At 44.3% G+C, this 15,567-nt stretch overlaps 1 protein-coding gene across 2 annotated transcripts in view; it reads right to left on the bottom strand.

Moving 5' to 3' along the window:
- LOC1279987 (protein real-time) overlaps positions 1–15,567 on the bottom strand; it is a 25,151-nt gene extending 9,584 nt beyond the window's left edge. The window contains exon 1 of one of the 2 annotated variants that reach the window (XM_061653126.1): positions 14,473–15,567. In XM_061653126.1, coding sequence (XP_061509110.1) covers positions 14,473–14,535 — 63 coding nt within the window. In that variant the 5' untranslated portion in view covers positions 14,536–15,567. The remainder of the gene's footprint in view (positions 1–14,472) is intronic. The other variant, XM_061653127.1, reaches the window with a different exon arrangement.

Here is a 15,567-nt window from a genome sequence, read left to right as displayed (position 1 = left end):
CTCCCAGGCCCAGACCCCTTGGAGTGTCCCTTGGGTTTCGGTGCGTGGGTTGACAGCTACACAGTGACAGTGGCACCGGCTCTTCTGAATGGCCTGCGAAAAGGACCGACTTCGCTAACGCGTACATTTGGTCTGAATGGGTTCCATTTGTTTCGCAGCCCCTTAACCTTCATCAAGCGCCGGTGGCAGTAGTTGGCGGGCCCGGACGGGCGGTAGAGCGCACCAGGCAGGCACCAGTTATGATAAAAGTTTTGTCAATAACCGTCGTCAGCGTCGGACTGTGTCAATCAAAACAGGCGGATTGGTGTGGGCCGTTGCTTCCCGGAACGCATTCCCGGCAATTCAGCATTCCCCAATGGGGGGAGGAACACGTTGACGCCCTCCCCAAAAGGGCGTTATCATTCACGAGGAGTTCCTGCACATAACCACACACAAATACACCCACTGCAATCAAGCCTCCATTGCAAGGACAAGGTTGAGGGTTTGGAGTGGAGCACAAAAAATGAAGGATGGACAGAGTTCATGGTGACCTTCAGACCCCGAGAGGATATGTGATAAGAGAGAAAACTTCATAGCAACGGGCAGGAAAAGCGTAGGCCCTGAATTGAAAGAGATCGATTGCAGGCAGCGACAACCTAACTGTGACCTTCCTAAACAGTCTTATCCTAAGCCTGTCAAGGGATTTTTCCATTACTCTTCGTTCTGTGTCACCAACGCGTCCGATGGCCAATCAATTAGGGAACAATTAACGGGCAGGAGAAGTGTTTTGTTCGATTGAAGATAAATTAACTATAGCTTTAGCTCATAAAACACGCCATCAATTGAACAGGGGAGTACGTACTACACACCCATTGCCACCTAGGGCCCACTCCCAACAAGAAGAAGCAGAGCAAAAGGATCCAATTTTCCCGTTGGGTACCTTCCGTTGCCAAGTCAAGTGTGGCTTATTTCCTGCCCTCATCGAATCGTTCGAGAAATCGCCCACGTTGTTCATCAATTTATAAATAACATTCGTCGTTTCCAGCTGCTCCCATCCTGTCCCCCCCCCTCCCACTGGGAGGACACCATCACATCAAGGACCTGTGCGGTGGGCAACATCAAGCGAGGCATAAAACCACAACCGCACATCTCCCCACCCAAGCGGGTGCAGAATCTCCGCTCCGTTTGCGGGAAGATTCCAACGGTGGGCGCGTGTGGGTGTGGAAAAATGATACTTTTCACTGTCATTGACAACATGGCACGCCGCCGGTCCGGTGATAAAGGGTATAAAGCCATCAGCAAGTGGTTGGGGCACGTGGTGGAGCCATGCGCGCCGCCATACACAGGCCGCCTGCTTCAGCTTCATTATCATTGTCTTCCACTAGGCGGATGCGCAGCCGGAACGGAACAGCCGTCGTCGTCGTCGTCGTGTGTCGCTGATAAATGTGCCTTCTTTCTGTGGTAGGTCTTGAGTGTAATCGCAAAAAAAACACACACATACACACACCCGGATACAGGCCCCAAGAGTGGAGGCTTTGTTGCGATCGCGCGGACCGTTTGGTTTTGGCATTCCGTGACCGTTTTGCCACAGGCCGCAGTAAACCGCCCCTTTTCGCTAGTTTGATCAATATATGTTGCATTAGCCGATTGAAACAAGCGATGGTTGGTGCAATGAAAGTGAAAGGAAGGGAGACGTCTCTGCTCTCCGCTTTTCGGGGTGGTTTGATGGACACGTTCAACATTGTTCACTTGTTGATCATATCGTTTTTCAAACTATTATTGTTAGGGTTGCGTTATAAACACAGCGCGACGTGAAAACTCCACATGATTGATGGCTGAGAGGATATTTTTGTGTGTCATGTCTCAATTGAAAAGAGTATGAAGCGCTATTTTCAAATATCACGTTATAAAAAGTTGATTCAGTCCACTTATTTTGATGAAAAAGAAATTGTGTGAAAATGCCAAAGAGCAAGGCACGAATCATTGCCAAGTATCTTTGAATGACGAGCCTTAGGCCAATTGCCCTACCCGGCCTAGCTAAGTGGATGAAGATGGACATTGTTGCAAATGTAAGCAAAAGTTGAGACATGTGGCATATGATCAGCGGACAATAACTTAATTGAAATTACTTTGCGGCCAAGTCCCTTACAAATAAATAACAAGATCAAGCTGGCGACGAATGCCAGAGGATCAGATGCTGCACCTCACGGGTACTATTCCAGTAATTTATTTATTTATTAGCCGACGGCTTTGCAATAGCTTCGCAATGCGCAGCATAAAGCGTTATTGCAGATACGTACAAACAAATGGATGATAGCCGTGCCAGGCAGTCAATGCTCCAGTAGAGGAGTCTAATGATGAAAACGAATCTGGCATGTCGAATGCGAAGATCTAGTTGTGGCACTCTGAGTGATCCTTTACTCCATAAGATGTGATTCCAAGAACAGAACTCCAAGGATTGCTCTATGCTAGATTGACTGTAGTCACCTTAGAGCCCAAGTACGAGAGGACTAGCACACTGCACAAGGCATAGCAATTGGCTGCATTCTTGCGCCATGATCAAGCTAGGTTCAAACTAGGATGCCTAGGTTCTTGTCACAATCTGATCTTTTCAGCGTTTGCCTGTTTAGTGCGTAATCGAAAAGCGCATCACGCTTTTTGATGATCGTCTGAGCCCCGAATTTGCGTCGTCCGCATACAGGAGGTGATTGTCCTCTGGGTTCACCCATAGACAAGCGTAAACAACAAAGACCCTCAGAACAACAAAGGTAAACCGAAGGAAGCACAAAGAGATCTAGACAGGTTGGGACTCAACCTAAATGATTATGATCCCTCTTTCAGATATGATCTCAGCCATGTCACCATGAGGTAGGCCAAGTTTGTAAAGCATTGACGAGCAGAGCGACATTGTTGAAAGCAGCTTTAAGGCCTTTTAATATGCTATCCATCTGATCAATTGAGCTTACTGTAGCTTAAAAATTGCACCAGCCCGGTCGTTGTTGACCTTCTGACAAAAAGTCCGCGCTGATTTGGGCTGTTGTAGTTATAGTTTGTAGACAATACAGGGTTATAAACAAGAACTTGGAATACTTTCACAACGGCATTCAGCGAAGTAATGCGGCGATAGTTGGATGTCTTCTTTTTCCAATCTTTTTTTGTGAAATTGTGTTAGCTATACGACCTTCTAGTAGAATGGGAAGGTGTCTGAGTGTAGCGATTGTATTGTTATTGATGATCGTTGGTGGAATGTTGAATTATTTCTCCAATCTCGTCGAGTAGGTTCAGATAAATGTAAAATTGAGGAATATTGCACATTAAATAGTCCATTGGAAGTTGTTACAGATACCTTCCTGCGTATTAATGCGTGAGTGGCAAGTGCCTGTGTCAATATATTGCACCCAATTCCATAAATACAGTTACAATACATCACTATCATCACTATTCATCACTATCATTGCTGCACGATATTCGACAGGGAATAATTCTAGAAAAGCTATGGGTTCGGACTTGATTCCTGAACTGCGGATATATTAAAGATCAGATCTTGCATCGCTCTGGATTTGGAGACAGTTGCAGGAAAGGTTCAGGACCAGTTATTCAATCTGTATAGGCACGAAAAAGGCTTTCCGTCGTTATGGATCAACGAACCAATTCAGATCGATTCTGGAACAGTCTCAAGACCCCTCCACTTGTGCATTCTATTTTAACGTGACGTTTAATGAGCGTGACGTTGTGCTCAATGTTCCGTTAATTTTTAATGGTTCTTTTGAAATGTTACAATTTCATCATCAAATTCTAGATTTTATTTCATCATTTTTTTCCAGAATAAAATGGAAATATAATTGAACAGCAAGTAAAAGTAAGTCTAAGAAGCTTTTTGTAACAATTGTATGACCTCTCCCCATCAATAAACCCCTTACAAATGGTAAATGCACAACACACCACAATCTCACACAGTAGAACCTACGGTGTCAACAGATCTATAATTTAAATACTTGCAATCATTGCAGCGTGGTGTGTAATTTACCCCTCCCCCCCTACATAATCATAGGCACGTGGTTCAGGGACCGCCGCAAGTCTCGATCTCGACCCGGGTACAGGTGTGCCACTTGATGAAATCTCACAGTGGGCCAATGGACGGAACCACCTTAAGCACCTTCACCAGATTTGAACGTTCACACACGCACACACACACATAAACTCACCCAACCACGGCTACAGGGGGGTGGCACGACCGAGATTGCGACGACGTCACACTGAACTTTGACTTTTCCTTTTCATTTCCCAGATTGGCTGGTGCGTTGTTGGTACACACGTACCAACGACATTCTCCACTAGCGTACAAAGCTTTGAGGACAAACTGCACATGAAGTGCCCTCCCTCCTGTGCAGCAGCTGCTATTCCCACCCCCAAAAAAAAAAACATCCACATCGATTTCTAGCAAGTATCGACATGCCACCAGGCCAGGTTTCCAGGCCACTCAAAAGCGAAGGGAAAATGTGTTCTCTCGAACGAAAAGGAAATGGGACGGTTGTTGCGTGTTCAAAAAATGCAAACAAACAGTCACCGGCACTAAGGGGCGCGCTAGTTAGCGGCGTCGATAAGCAAGTACCCCCCCCCCCCCTCCCCCATTGGTGGTCTGCCTCCTTTGGGCAGAATCGATACTACACATTTGCTACTACTACTACTGCTACTAATACCAGCAGCTAATCATCGACTTTGAACGTTGATTATCCAATCAGGCAGAATTGACCGAAACACTGGCCTGGCGGCACGGCGTCCAGCAGCAGCTCCAGCCCGGGTGCTCTTCTATACTTTTATATACGCTGCTTTTCTTGTTTTTGTTGTCCCAATACACCGCTGGTCCACAACTAATGGACGGTGATGTGGACTTTGAGTGTCACCATTGCAGTGGAAAGCAAACGGTATCGATCCGGGAAAGAACCGCTGTTTGGGAACGCGATACCAAAACGGAAGCTCTACATAGCGCTTGATTGCCAATGCTGAGGGCTGGGAGGGACACAACAACGGACCATCGATTTCCTGTAGCGCACCCATCCCGTTTAACTATCAATAATTTAAAGCTCTCTCTCAATCGAAGGATGAGAAGCACACCAAGCAGGAGGATTGAAGGGAATAAAAACACACACACAGCACCTGTTGTTAAGCAGAGCCTTTCACACTCTCTCTCTCCCTCTCTCTCTGTATTCCCCTCTTAAAATAGGAGGCCTATGTGAAAAGTACAAAGCTAAAAATTCATGACTTACTTTGATAATGGGCATGGAGGTGGAAAAAAGGGTCGATTTAACCACCTGCACCACCGTTTTGAATGGCGCAGGCAACCGTGATTAAACCGTTGCATTATTCAAAGTTATAAGCTCCGTTAATAAACTCCCGACCCCGCCATCCAAAAGGGGGCCTCTCGACCTCAAGGACGAATAGATTAAGCAAATTGCGACCACATTGCGTCCCTTTTTACCGGTTGCGATGTTGCACTGTTGTCGTTGAATTCTGCCATTTCTGCCTAAGAGTTCTTCACTGTGTGTGTGCAAACAAGCAAAATTATCTATCATTGTTTGCCAAGATCAAGTCACTAGGCAGGAAGGTCTCTGCTTTATGCTGTAGGTCATCATCCAAAAGGGTCACACCTCATGGGGAGGAGAGGGTTCTTTTGCCAATTTCTGTGCGCAATTTGGGACACATAAGGGTGGCCATTCGACAATGGATGTCGAGGGCTTCGCCAAACTGTCTCGCTGGCGTTATGGGGAAAGTTTGCCTGAGCAAACACCGTTCGTGACATGACCATGGTCGGCCAGCCGACATCAAAAGTGAACAATCCAACAAGCTCCAACATGCGGGAGGGTCATATTTTCGAACTACCTCATAGGTTTTGTTTACACTGTCCAGTCTCTACCTTATTCCTTATTCCAGTAGTTGTTCTTATTAGTCCTTGCAGAAATGGGAAAACTTCGAATTACGACGCATTTTTCCCCCCATCCATTGCTTCAGTTCCCAAAGGGCACAAGAATACAACATACTGCTTCCGTTTTACCAACGGTTGCGCATGTTTGTGCTATGTTTTGACCACGTATTGGTGGTTGTTTTTGCTTCTCCAAAAATGCTACTTATTTCACACACTTTCGACCTCCCCCATCAATACAGACTTTTGGCGGCAGAAGTTGCGGAAACCCTACGGGCATGAAACGGGAAGGGCGATGCACTGGGCCGCACACCGCAAATCTATCTATAGCCTCACACAACACTACCAGTCCAGCCCAGTGTGCATGTATGTAGTTATATGTTTGTGCAGTGTTTTGTTTACGTTTCATATTCTACACCCTTTTCCCCCTAGCGATTAAGGCCCTAGGCAAATTGTTGCATGTTGTGGTCGTCTACTGTGTGTGTGGGGCCAAATAGGACAGCACAAAAAGCACAGCGATTATGCACACAGGGCAGGTAATCATAACATTGTTACGTAAAGTCCTTATACCTTGTTAATATGGCTTTCGTAACGTTTTGGAAGTGTGACTTTGACGCCGGCATAGGTAAAAGCTGGTGCAAAGCTGCGGTGGGTTTGTCGGGCGATGGGGAAACATTAACGTCCATTATCGGCAGAGTTTGTGCATAATTTAATTATTTAGTTACTTTTGTGGGGAATAGTTCTAGCTATTTTACCACGATTTTACCACGATTTGGCTATTTTTTAAATTGCCTATTGTATCATATATTTTTTTAATTGAATTTTCCTACTTTTTATTTCATTTATATTGGGTAGTTTATAAAATAACATAATATAATGAAACATAAAAAATAATAAAATATTCTTATAATAATGGAGAATTTAATGAATATTTTAAACAGATTTTATTCTTTGGTACAATCTTAGTAATTCAACTCGAACGACATCAGACTCTTCAAGATATCAGAGTTTGCTCCATTTCAATTCAAACCATATAATGTGAAGTCACCAAACTCGAATATTTAAATTAAATACCTTGAAAATGCCAAAATAAACACAATTACATGCGAATAAATAGTGAAATTGAAAGCCCTTTGCAGATTTTACCCTCTCAGCTTTCACACAAAAAATGGCTCTATTAGTCTATGTTGTAAAACAAAAAAAAACACTAAAAAACGATGAAAGCAAGATTGCAAAGCAAATAAAATTACTCCACCCTCTATCATACTGAGGACTGTGCTACCCTCCCCCCCCCGCACACACACACACAGTAGCAAGTGGTCCTGCAGTGCGGTTCGGTTAAGCTAACGGCATTCCTAAGATGCTACGCCGGCATGTATAGCGACCGTTTTGCGAAAAGTGTGTACCATGAAAGGCCATTACTGTCGCCATTCACCCCACGCCTTCGTATCAACGCACTCTTCCAGGTGAGTTGTTTTGTGTGTTTTGTGTTTGCAGCTTTCAGTGTCATTCGGATGGCTCCAAAAATACACACACACACACACGCAGACCCACCTCAGCACACTGTGGGCGGGCGGCCGCAATCTCATTTTTTTATGATCGTAGCTCACACGTAGCAGCACATGGGAAGGTAAGTATTTGTTAAACTGTACATTTGTTTGACCTTCGGGAGCATAAGGGCTTTTGGATGGGTTATCATTTTATGTTGGCCTTTTGGGCACAATTATGAAGAAATTGTTTCAGAATGGGGAACGAATTGATGCAATAACTGAAGATTTTACAGTGCGTGAAATATATATAGCACAAGGGTGGTTTTAATTCAATTTAGTGTGGAATATTGCAGCTATTTTGAACCAAACGGGATCTTACTAAAAGAATAAACAAAAGTGTTTCCTTATTTACACACAAGTTGAATTGGTTACAGTTACAGGAGTATACAAAGCTATTCCCAGGGGTCCCAAACATCTAAGGAATATATCAAGAGAAACTTGATTAGTACCATTACTCGTTGTGGAAATTATCCCCAAATTATGTCGATCCTGGAATGGATCATGAAACTATGCTGGCTTTAGAATAGATCCTTAGTCCATACTAATCATGGTGATTATACTGTACCTATACTGATCCTACAATAGATCCCAAGCCTTTACCGAACTTGGAACTTGTTCCGAAACTATTCCCATACCGGTTCAAGAACTGATGCCTATTCTGAAAAAATCATATCTCGGAGCTGTTTCTGAACCCATTAGATGAACGGTTCAGGATCTGTTCCTCAAACCATACTAGTTCCGGAACTAATACTGAGCCCATACGGATCGTGAAACTGTTCCCCAACCATCATTTGAACCAGAGCTAATACTGAACCCATTAGATCCTTAAAAGATTCCCAATCTATACCGGTTTAAGAACTGACATTGAGCCCATATTAATGTAATGGAACGCAAGCCTATAACGTACATGGATCTTTTTCTGAATCAATACCATTCGTAGAACAGATCACAAAACTATTTCGGTCCTGGAACTGATTTCTTGTCGGGAATGTATACGGTCCAAGAACTGATGCATATCCTGAAATAATTCATTACTTGAAGCTGTTACTCAAGCGATATCGTTTCTGGATCTTACTTGTTTCGGAAATCATACTGGACCCATAATATCCTCAAAAGATCCCTTACCCATACCGGTCTAAGTACTGAATTTGAACCCATAGCAACCATGGAATGGATCGCAAGCTTACAACGTACTTGGAACTTTTTCCTAATCAATACCATTCTTGGAACGGATCACAAACCTATATCGTTCCTGGAACTGATTTCATGACTTGAACTCCTGATGCCTATCCTGAAGCTTGAAGAACTGATGCCTTCTTCTTCTTCTTTGGCTCAACAACCGATGTCGGTCAAGGCCTGCCTGTACCCACTTGTGGGCTTTGGCTTTCAGTGACTAATTGATTCCCCCCCATAGCAGGATAGTCAGTCCTACGTATGGCGGCGCGGTCTATTTGGGGATTGAACCCATGACGGGCATGCTGTTAAGTCGTACGAGTTGACGACTGTACTACTAGACCGGCGCTACTGACCGGCGAACTGATGCCTATCCTGAAGAAGTTCCTGTATTGGAGCTGTACCTGAACCCACATCGGTTCTCACATTGCTCACCTATACGAATCCTGAAACTGTTCTCCGATCTATATTTATATCGGATCTTATACTGAACCCATAACGCTCTGAAAAGATCCCCATTCTATATCGGTCTAATTGAATGATATTAAACCCATAACGGTCCTGAAATTGGCTCCCAAGCTTTACCGTTCCTGCAACTGATCAGCAAACAGGCAATAAACCTGCATAGTAATATTATCCAGTTTTATTTTGTCTATTTATTTTCTATTTAATACACCTGAAACGCTGCTAGTTGTATAGTTATACCTTCTAGTGTAATCAATAGACGTATAGTAAAGAGGGGGAAAAGTGAGCAGGCGCCACTTGTGTGTGTTGCTTATCTGTAAAATAAAGAACACGAAGAAACAAGCATGCGTAAATCATTTTCACTAGAGAAGGTTTAGATAGTAAGCAGTCTTCACTATTCCTAGGATTCTTTGTAGTAACTAAAACATCAGTAAATTACCAATACCTCCTGAACGATTAAGCTGCACACCTATGGTCCCTGTTTTACTCTATCAGTTTTAACAGATTTCGGCCAGGAAAGGATAGAGCAAGTAAACTACCTGACACCCAGCTGGCACGATGCCAAAAAGCTGGTACACACTTGCAGCAGTCCACCCGAGGCCAACAACAGAGGATTATAAAAACATTGCGCCGGATTTCGGCGCCGTTTGTTGACCTTTGCAATTTCATTACCGCTACAGGCCCGTCTATGGAACCCCCCCCCCCCCCCATCTTTCAACAGCTGACCGAACACAGGGTGGGAGATAATACTGCACCGCGTGTATGGTGATGGGTACGTACTGCACGTGCTACTGCTACTACTACCACTATATATTGTCGCTGCTCACTGCATTGGTCGAAACGGCCCTTTCTCACCATCTCGAACATGTGAACAGCTGGAATTGGCACGAAACAACACAGTAGGTAGTAGGCGTTTGCATGCATAATTGAAGTTCCTTTAACATCATCATCATCATCATCAGCAGCATTACACGGCCGTCCACGAGCGAGCCAAAACCAGCGTAGCGCCGCGGTAGTGATGCGATTTAAAATTTATTACTTTTGCGAAACTTTCCCTCCCTTGCTGCCCACACACACACACACACACACACACACACACACACACACACACACACACTACCCCTCCCCATACGGCAGCCGTGTGTATTACATTCCACAAAATAGTGTTCGACATTTTAGACTGTGGCCGCACACACAGACCCTCGTCTTCGCCACGCCGCGGGGACCTTGCCGAGTGGCAATAGAATGGGAAAAACGAAGACGCGAGGAAAAAGCTGGCGAATGTTAGGAAAATACTGTGCACTAGGTGTGTTTTGGTGTGCGCGCGCACACACGCACACAAACTGACACATTTCGTTCGCTCTTGGTTCGGGGTTTGCCGCGAAAGCAACGCTTACTGTGCGTTGTGTTTACTGTGCGATATGCCGTTGCGGTCCACCCCGTTTGTGTGTGTGTGTTGTGGTTGTTGTTGTTGTTGTTTGAGCGCATGGTGCAACCTTGAAAACCTTTGAAGGAATGGCACGAAGAAACACGCTGGTTGATGCATTTTCACTTTAATATCAAAGCATAAAGCAAAAACTGCGGCGAAAACCTTGCGGCAAATCGGGTGAAATACTGAATTTTAATGTTGTTTTTTGTGTTCGTTGGAAAGTAGGAATTTCCTGGAAAGCCAGTGGAGCAGAGGGTAGAGTGGTGTGCACCGCCATAAGAAGGGATGGTTTAAAAATAGTTGCAGATGTAAGATTAAGAAGAGAGCAGATCTTATTTACAAACAAGTATGTCGAGATAAAAATATATTAGAAAAATGAAACGTTTGCTAACCGTTCTTTTGTGTTACAATCTCGAGCACAATAATTTGGAGTTTAAATCATTAAAATTCCTAAACTTACTTGGTAAAACAATAAAAACCTCTCTCCGGTGCAACATAAAGTGCAAAACGTCTTAAGAAAGATTTGGCTCCATTACAACTCCGTCCCCAAACTTTACACATTACACCTTGCCATTGATAGCCAAGGAGCAACTCGAGCACGATTGCCATCGAAAAGATTTGTCACGTAAAATCCATCAAATCGACGACCCCCAGACAAACGAGCGCGGGGGATGGTGCGGTGAAACTTTTTAACACCGACCGAGGAGCGCGCGCGCGCGATATAAACGCGAACTCGAAAGAGCAGCAAATTAGGATTAGAGTGCTAGTAAAGCATTAAATTGATAAAGTACTCGCGGGAGACCACCGGGAAACACTCGGGTTCGTTGCCAACGGAAAACCCAACAGTGGAGTGTGTGCTGATGGGGAGAAGCAAGGATGCACACGGTTTGCAGGTGGTGGTGGCCAGATAAACGAAAGCTTTTCCATGGTTTATCCGGATAAGTATGTTTAGTGGAAAAGCTTGTTGGAAAGCTGTCTTTTTTTCGACCAATTTTAATCTTATCAGGCAACTTTTGTTCTGGTGATTTGTATTTGGTATTTGGAGCTTTAAGTTCATGCATCTAAAGAGAGATGTACCTGAGATAGCGTTACATTGAACTCCTCCTTTCTTCTGGTGCTGTCTTGCCATATTTAATCTGATAGCGAACAAAGTTCTGCGATAGAATTCCAACCACCAAGGCGGCGGCATGATGCTTGTTTTTTGATACTGTTCGTTGTTTTTTTTTTGGGCTACCAATATCATTCCCCGGGCGCTGTGGCCCGCAGTTAACAGAAAGCGTGGCTCTTCGTTTTTTTAATCAATATCGATGTGGCGCCGTGTCTCTGTGGCGGTATTTGGGTGTAGCGTTTTACTTTTCTAGCATGAAAACGATCCGATTACGTCAAACGGTGGCGCATTTTTTAGTGCTTTCATCTGACGTTTGGGGCTTCGTGTTCTTGAAAGGGGTTTGATTGTTCGTGCTAGAGTGTGTGAGAAGCAAACAAAAAAACAGGGTCGATTGTAAAAAAGGAAGGCAAACTTGCGAGAAGTTTATTATTTAAAATGAATCGGTAAAAACAATATCTGTCGAAATAAGGTAAAGTATTGTCTATTGCCTATTTACTTTTACCGAAATCATTAAATGTATGCAACTTTATAAGATGATTCTTCAATAATTCTTACTTTATGCGTATGAGTAGTGTTAATACCACGGAATAGGATCTCTTTACGTGCATTTAAAGAAGAAATGTTTAAAAAACGAAAAAAAATTAGTAAAATAATCGCAGTTAGGTAAACTTTTGCTATTTTATTGATAATTACGGGGTTTTCCACGGGTTCTCACAGTTGTGGGACACTTCCTTGACTCTTTTTTTTATGGAAAGTATGGTAGTGATGGGAAAAATGAAGATTTTGTCGGAATCGATTCCGGCTAGCTCCGAAGTTTTCTGGAATAGATTCCTTATAGTAGGTCCGGAATCAGTTTCCGTAATCGATTCCAGAATCGGCTCCGGAATCGAAATTGGCTTCGGAATCGGAATCGGCTCCGGAATCGGATTTGGTTCCGGAATCAGAATCAGCTCCGGAATCGGAATCGGTTCCGGAATTGGCTCCGGAATCAAAATCAGCTCCGACATCGGAATTGACTCCGAAATAAGAATTGGATTAAACCAACTCCGGAATCGGCTCCGGATTCAACTCCGGAATCGGCTCTGGATTTAGCTCCGGAATCGGTTCCGGAACCAACTCCGGAATCGGCTCTGGATTTAGCTCCGGAATCGGTTCCGGAACCAACTCCGGAATCTGCTCCGGAATCGGTTCCACCACTACTCTATGGTACACTTTTTGGACAGCCTCCTTGGAAATTCCAATTGGATTTGTCCAATGCTAGAGAGACAAATTCCCATTACATTACAGGGTTGACCAGGTCAATGAGCAACTGTCCACATGTTTATAGCAATAATTTCGTTGAATATCTATCACAGCGTACCACGCTGTGTAGAATATTGTAGAAAACTATTTTGACCACAAGAGTATACAACGAACAAGTACAAATTCTATACATCTTCAAGATTATTGAAGAGCAATCATTATTGTCTTTAAGTGAAACCCTCACATACATTAATCGATACACAATATGTTATTGAAAGTCGAATAGTAAACTATTGTATAAAAAGTGCTTATTGTGTGAAATAAAATAAATTAAATTAAATTTTAATTAAAAAATATATGTTTTCTTCAATATGAGCGTTTAATAATAGAGCAATATCTTCTTTTTATTTTTTTTGTCGTTGCCGGGCCAGGGACATATAGACAGATGATTTATTGGACTTATTTAAAAGCCACATGTACCCCCAGATATGGACAGACAATCCTTGTGTAATGCATAGACGAGCTTAGAAGGGAATCAAACCACTAAACGTCCTTGTAGAAACATGTACATCAACAACCTCGACTACCGGGCAGACTGCCCTTCGTATAATAATAACTGGTTTTCAACAAATGTGTCTATCAAATTGGTGTTGCATATCTTTGATCAGAATATGTTGACTATTTCTTGATATCATAAGTCTACCATCACTTTACTTGATTGTTGTTATTACATGAAGACAGCAGTGGCATACACAACATGTTACAAAACAAGAAAGACCCCAGGTTCGGGGGCTCTTTTGACCCGCAAACAACACCACCAACCAACCCGGACCATGAGAGCACCCCACTTGCGCCCTCCAAAGTCGAGCACCGACTGTCGAGTGGCATCTACACGGCACCGCACGGTTCAGGTGCAGCGAAGGTCATTGCGAACACTTCAACTAATCCTTCGCATCACAGCAGGCTAGAAGAGCGCTGGTAAACAAATGGTCCATTGTCTTACAGACAGTCTAGCGGTGGACACCACACCACCGCCGCCAGATTTATGAGACTGAAGCAATGAGCGGTAACATGGTTTTAATTTAATCATGTTGCGCACTGGGCCGGAACTGGGCCACGTGAACCAGAGTGAGCTTGCCGGTGGCATCTTCTTTGGCGCCTTTATCAGCTGTTTTCGCCCATAGCTAGGGGGTGCTAGTGTGATTGCAATATTTCCTTTTCACTCAAACCACATAACATTGTTTTCGTCGGTCGGTCGGTCAATCGGTCACACCTTTCCCGTGGCGGGCACGAAATACAAAAATAAACAGGTCATCGGCTATTGTTGCACCATGTCGCATCAGCCGCCCACTGCCGGCCAGCCAGTTTTGCGATACTGCCGCTAAGTGTCCTTCAGCGTTCAAGCGTTTGCACATGACCACACACGATCGGTTGCAGGTTGGTGTTGGTGGTGGTGGTCAATTTGCCGTTATAATTATCGCTCTTCGATCGCTTGTTGGTTGCACGTGTAAACCGGGAACGTCAGCGTATATGACCGCCCAACTAAAGCTACAGGTTTGCAAAGGGGAGTACAGTTTAGCATGGCGAACGAAATCAATGCACTTACCGCCACGACCAGCTCGAAGGGATACTTGTAGATCCGAACGGGAGATTCATACTTTTGCACCATTGCTTTTGGAGCTCTTTTAGTAGTCGCTTTTGTTGACACCGAATGCTGCTGGATGCTTGCGCACGCTCTCGTTTACGTTCTTTGGGGTGTTTTCTTTTCGTTCGACAAGTAAAACTATCGCTGGTTGTTCCTGCTTCCGGGCGTATTATCCACTTCCGCTCCTTTTTCTTTCTCTCTCTCTCGCTCTTGTGCTCACACGCACCACCGTTGCAACTCGAAACACTTTCGCTTCCCTAGCAGGCAACAACAAACGAAGGGAATGATTCTATTTAGCTTCACTTCCGCCCTGCTCGGAACCGGTTTTGCTTGGTTCACGGCTCCCAGCAGCAGCAGCAGCAGCAACCCTTTGATGGGTTTCGATTGAGACTTTTTTGTTTCCTTTTCTTCGCTGCGCCTACCCTCAACGGTAAACACAACAAATCTTCCGTTTCACTCTTTCACGCTTACTTGGATACACAGGCGCACGCACGCACGCACACAGCGCCCAATAAGGGTAGACCCAGGGAGAGGAAAAGCGCAATGTACCGGGCGTGAATTAAAAAAAAACCACGGAGCTCTTGGATTGCTATTTGGTGGTGGTGATGGCGAGCAGCACTTTAAACCATTCACGAGAAATGGTACAACAATTTACCTTTAAAGCGGCGCGGTTTTGGCAATTGTTGTTGACACGTTAGCACACCGTGTTTCACAGCTCGGTGGATAATAAAGCAAACACTTGCACACACACATGCACACGATGTACCAACCGTACAGACCTGAAAGACCTTTTCTACCGCCCGCGAAAACAGCAAGATGTAAGTACCGTTGTAAGTAGACCTCCGAGTTAGACCTCACAGAGCTGGGTGAAAATGGCAGGAGGGAAAACTTTGAAATGCACACGATAAGACACACACGCACACAGACAGAGAGACACACACGCGCGCGCGCACACACACACACAGCACTCCAGTTGTTTTAGGTGCAGCTTAACACATGGTCCGATTTGCCGTCCCGTCTGCAAGCGACTGTAAAAGGAAAATGACCTGAGTCGCA

The sequence above is a fragment of the Anopheles gambiae genome, chromosome 3, assembly GCF_943734735.2.
Source record: "Anopheles gambiae chromosome 3, idAnoGambNW_F1_1, whole genome shotgun sequence".
NCBI classification, from domain to species: Eukaryota; Metazoa; Arthropoda; class Insecta; order Diptera; family Culicidae; genus Anopheles; species Anopheles gambiae.
The sequence above is the reverse complement of the archived record's forward strand: the minus strand, read 5'-3'. Positions and strand labels throughout refer to the sequence as shown.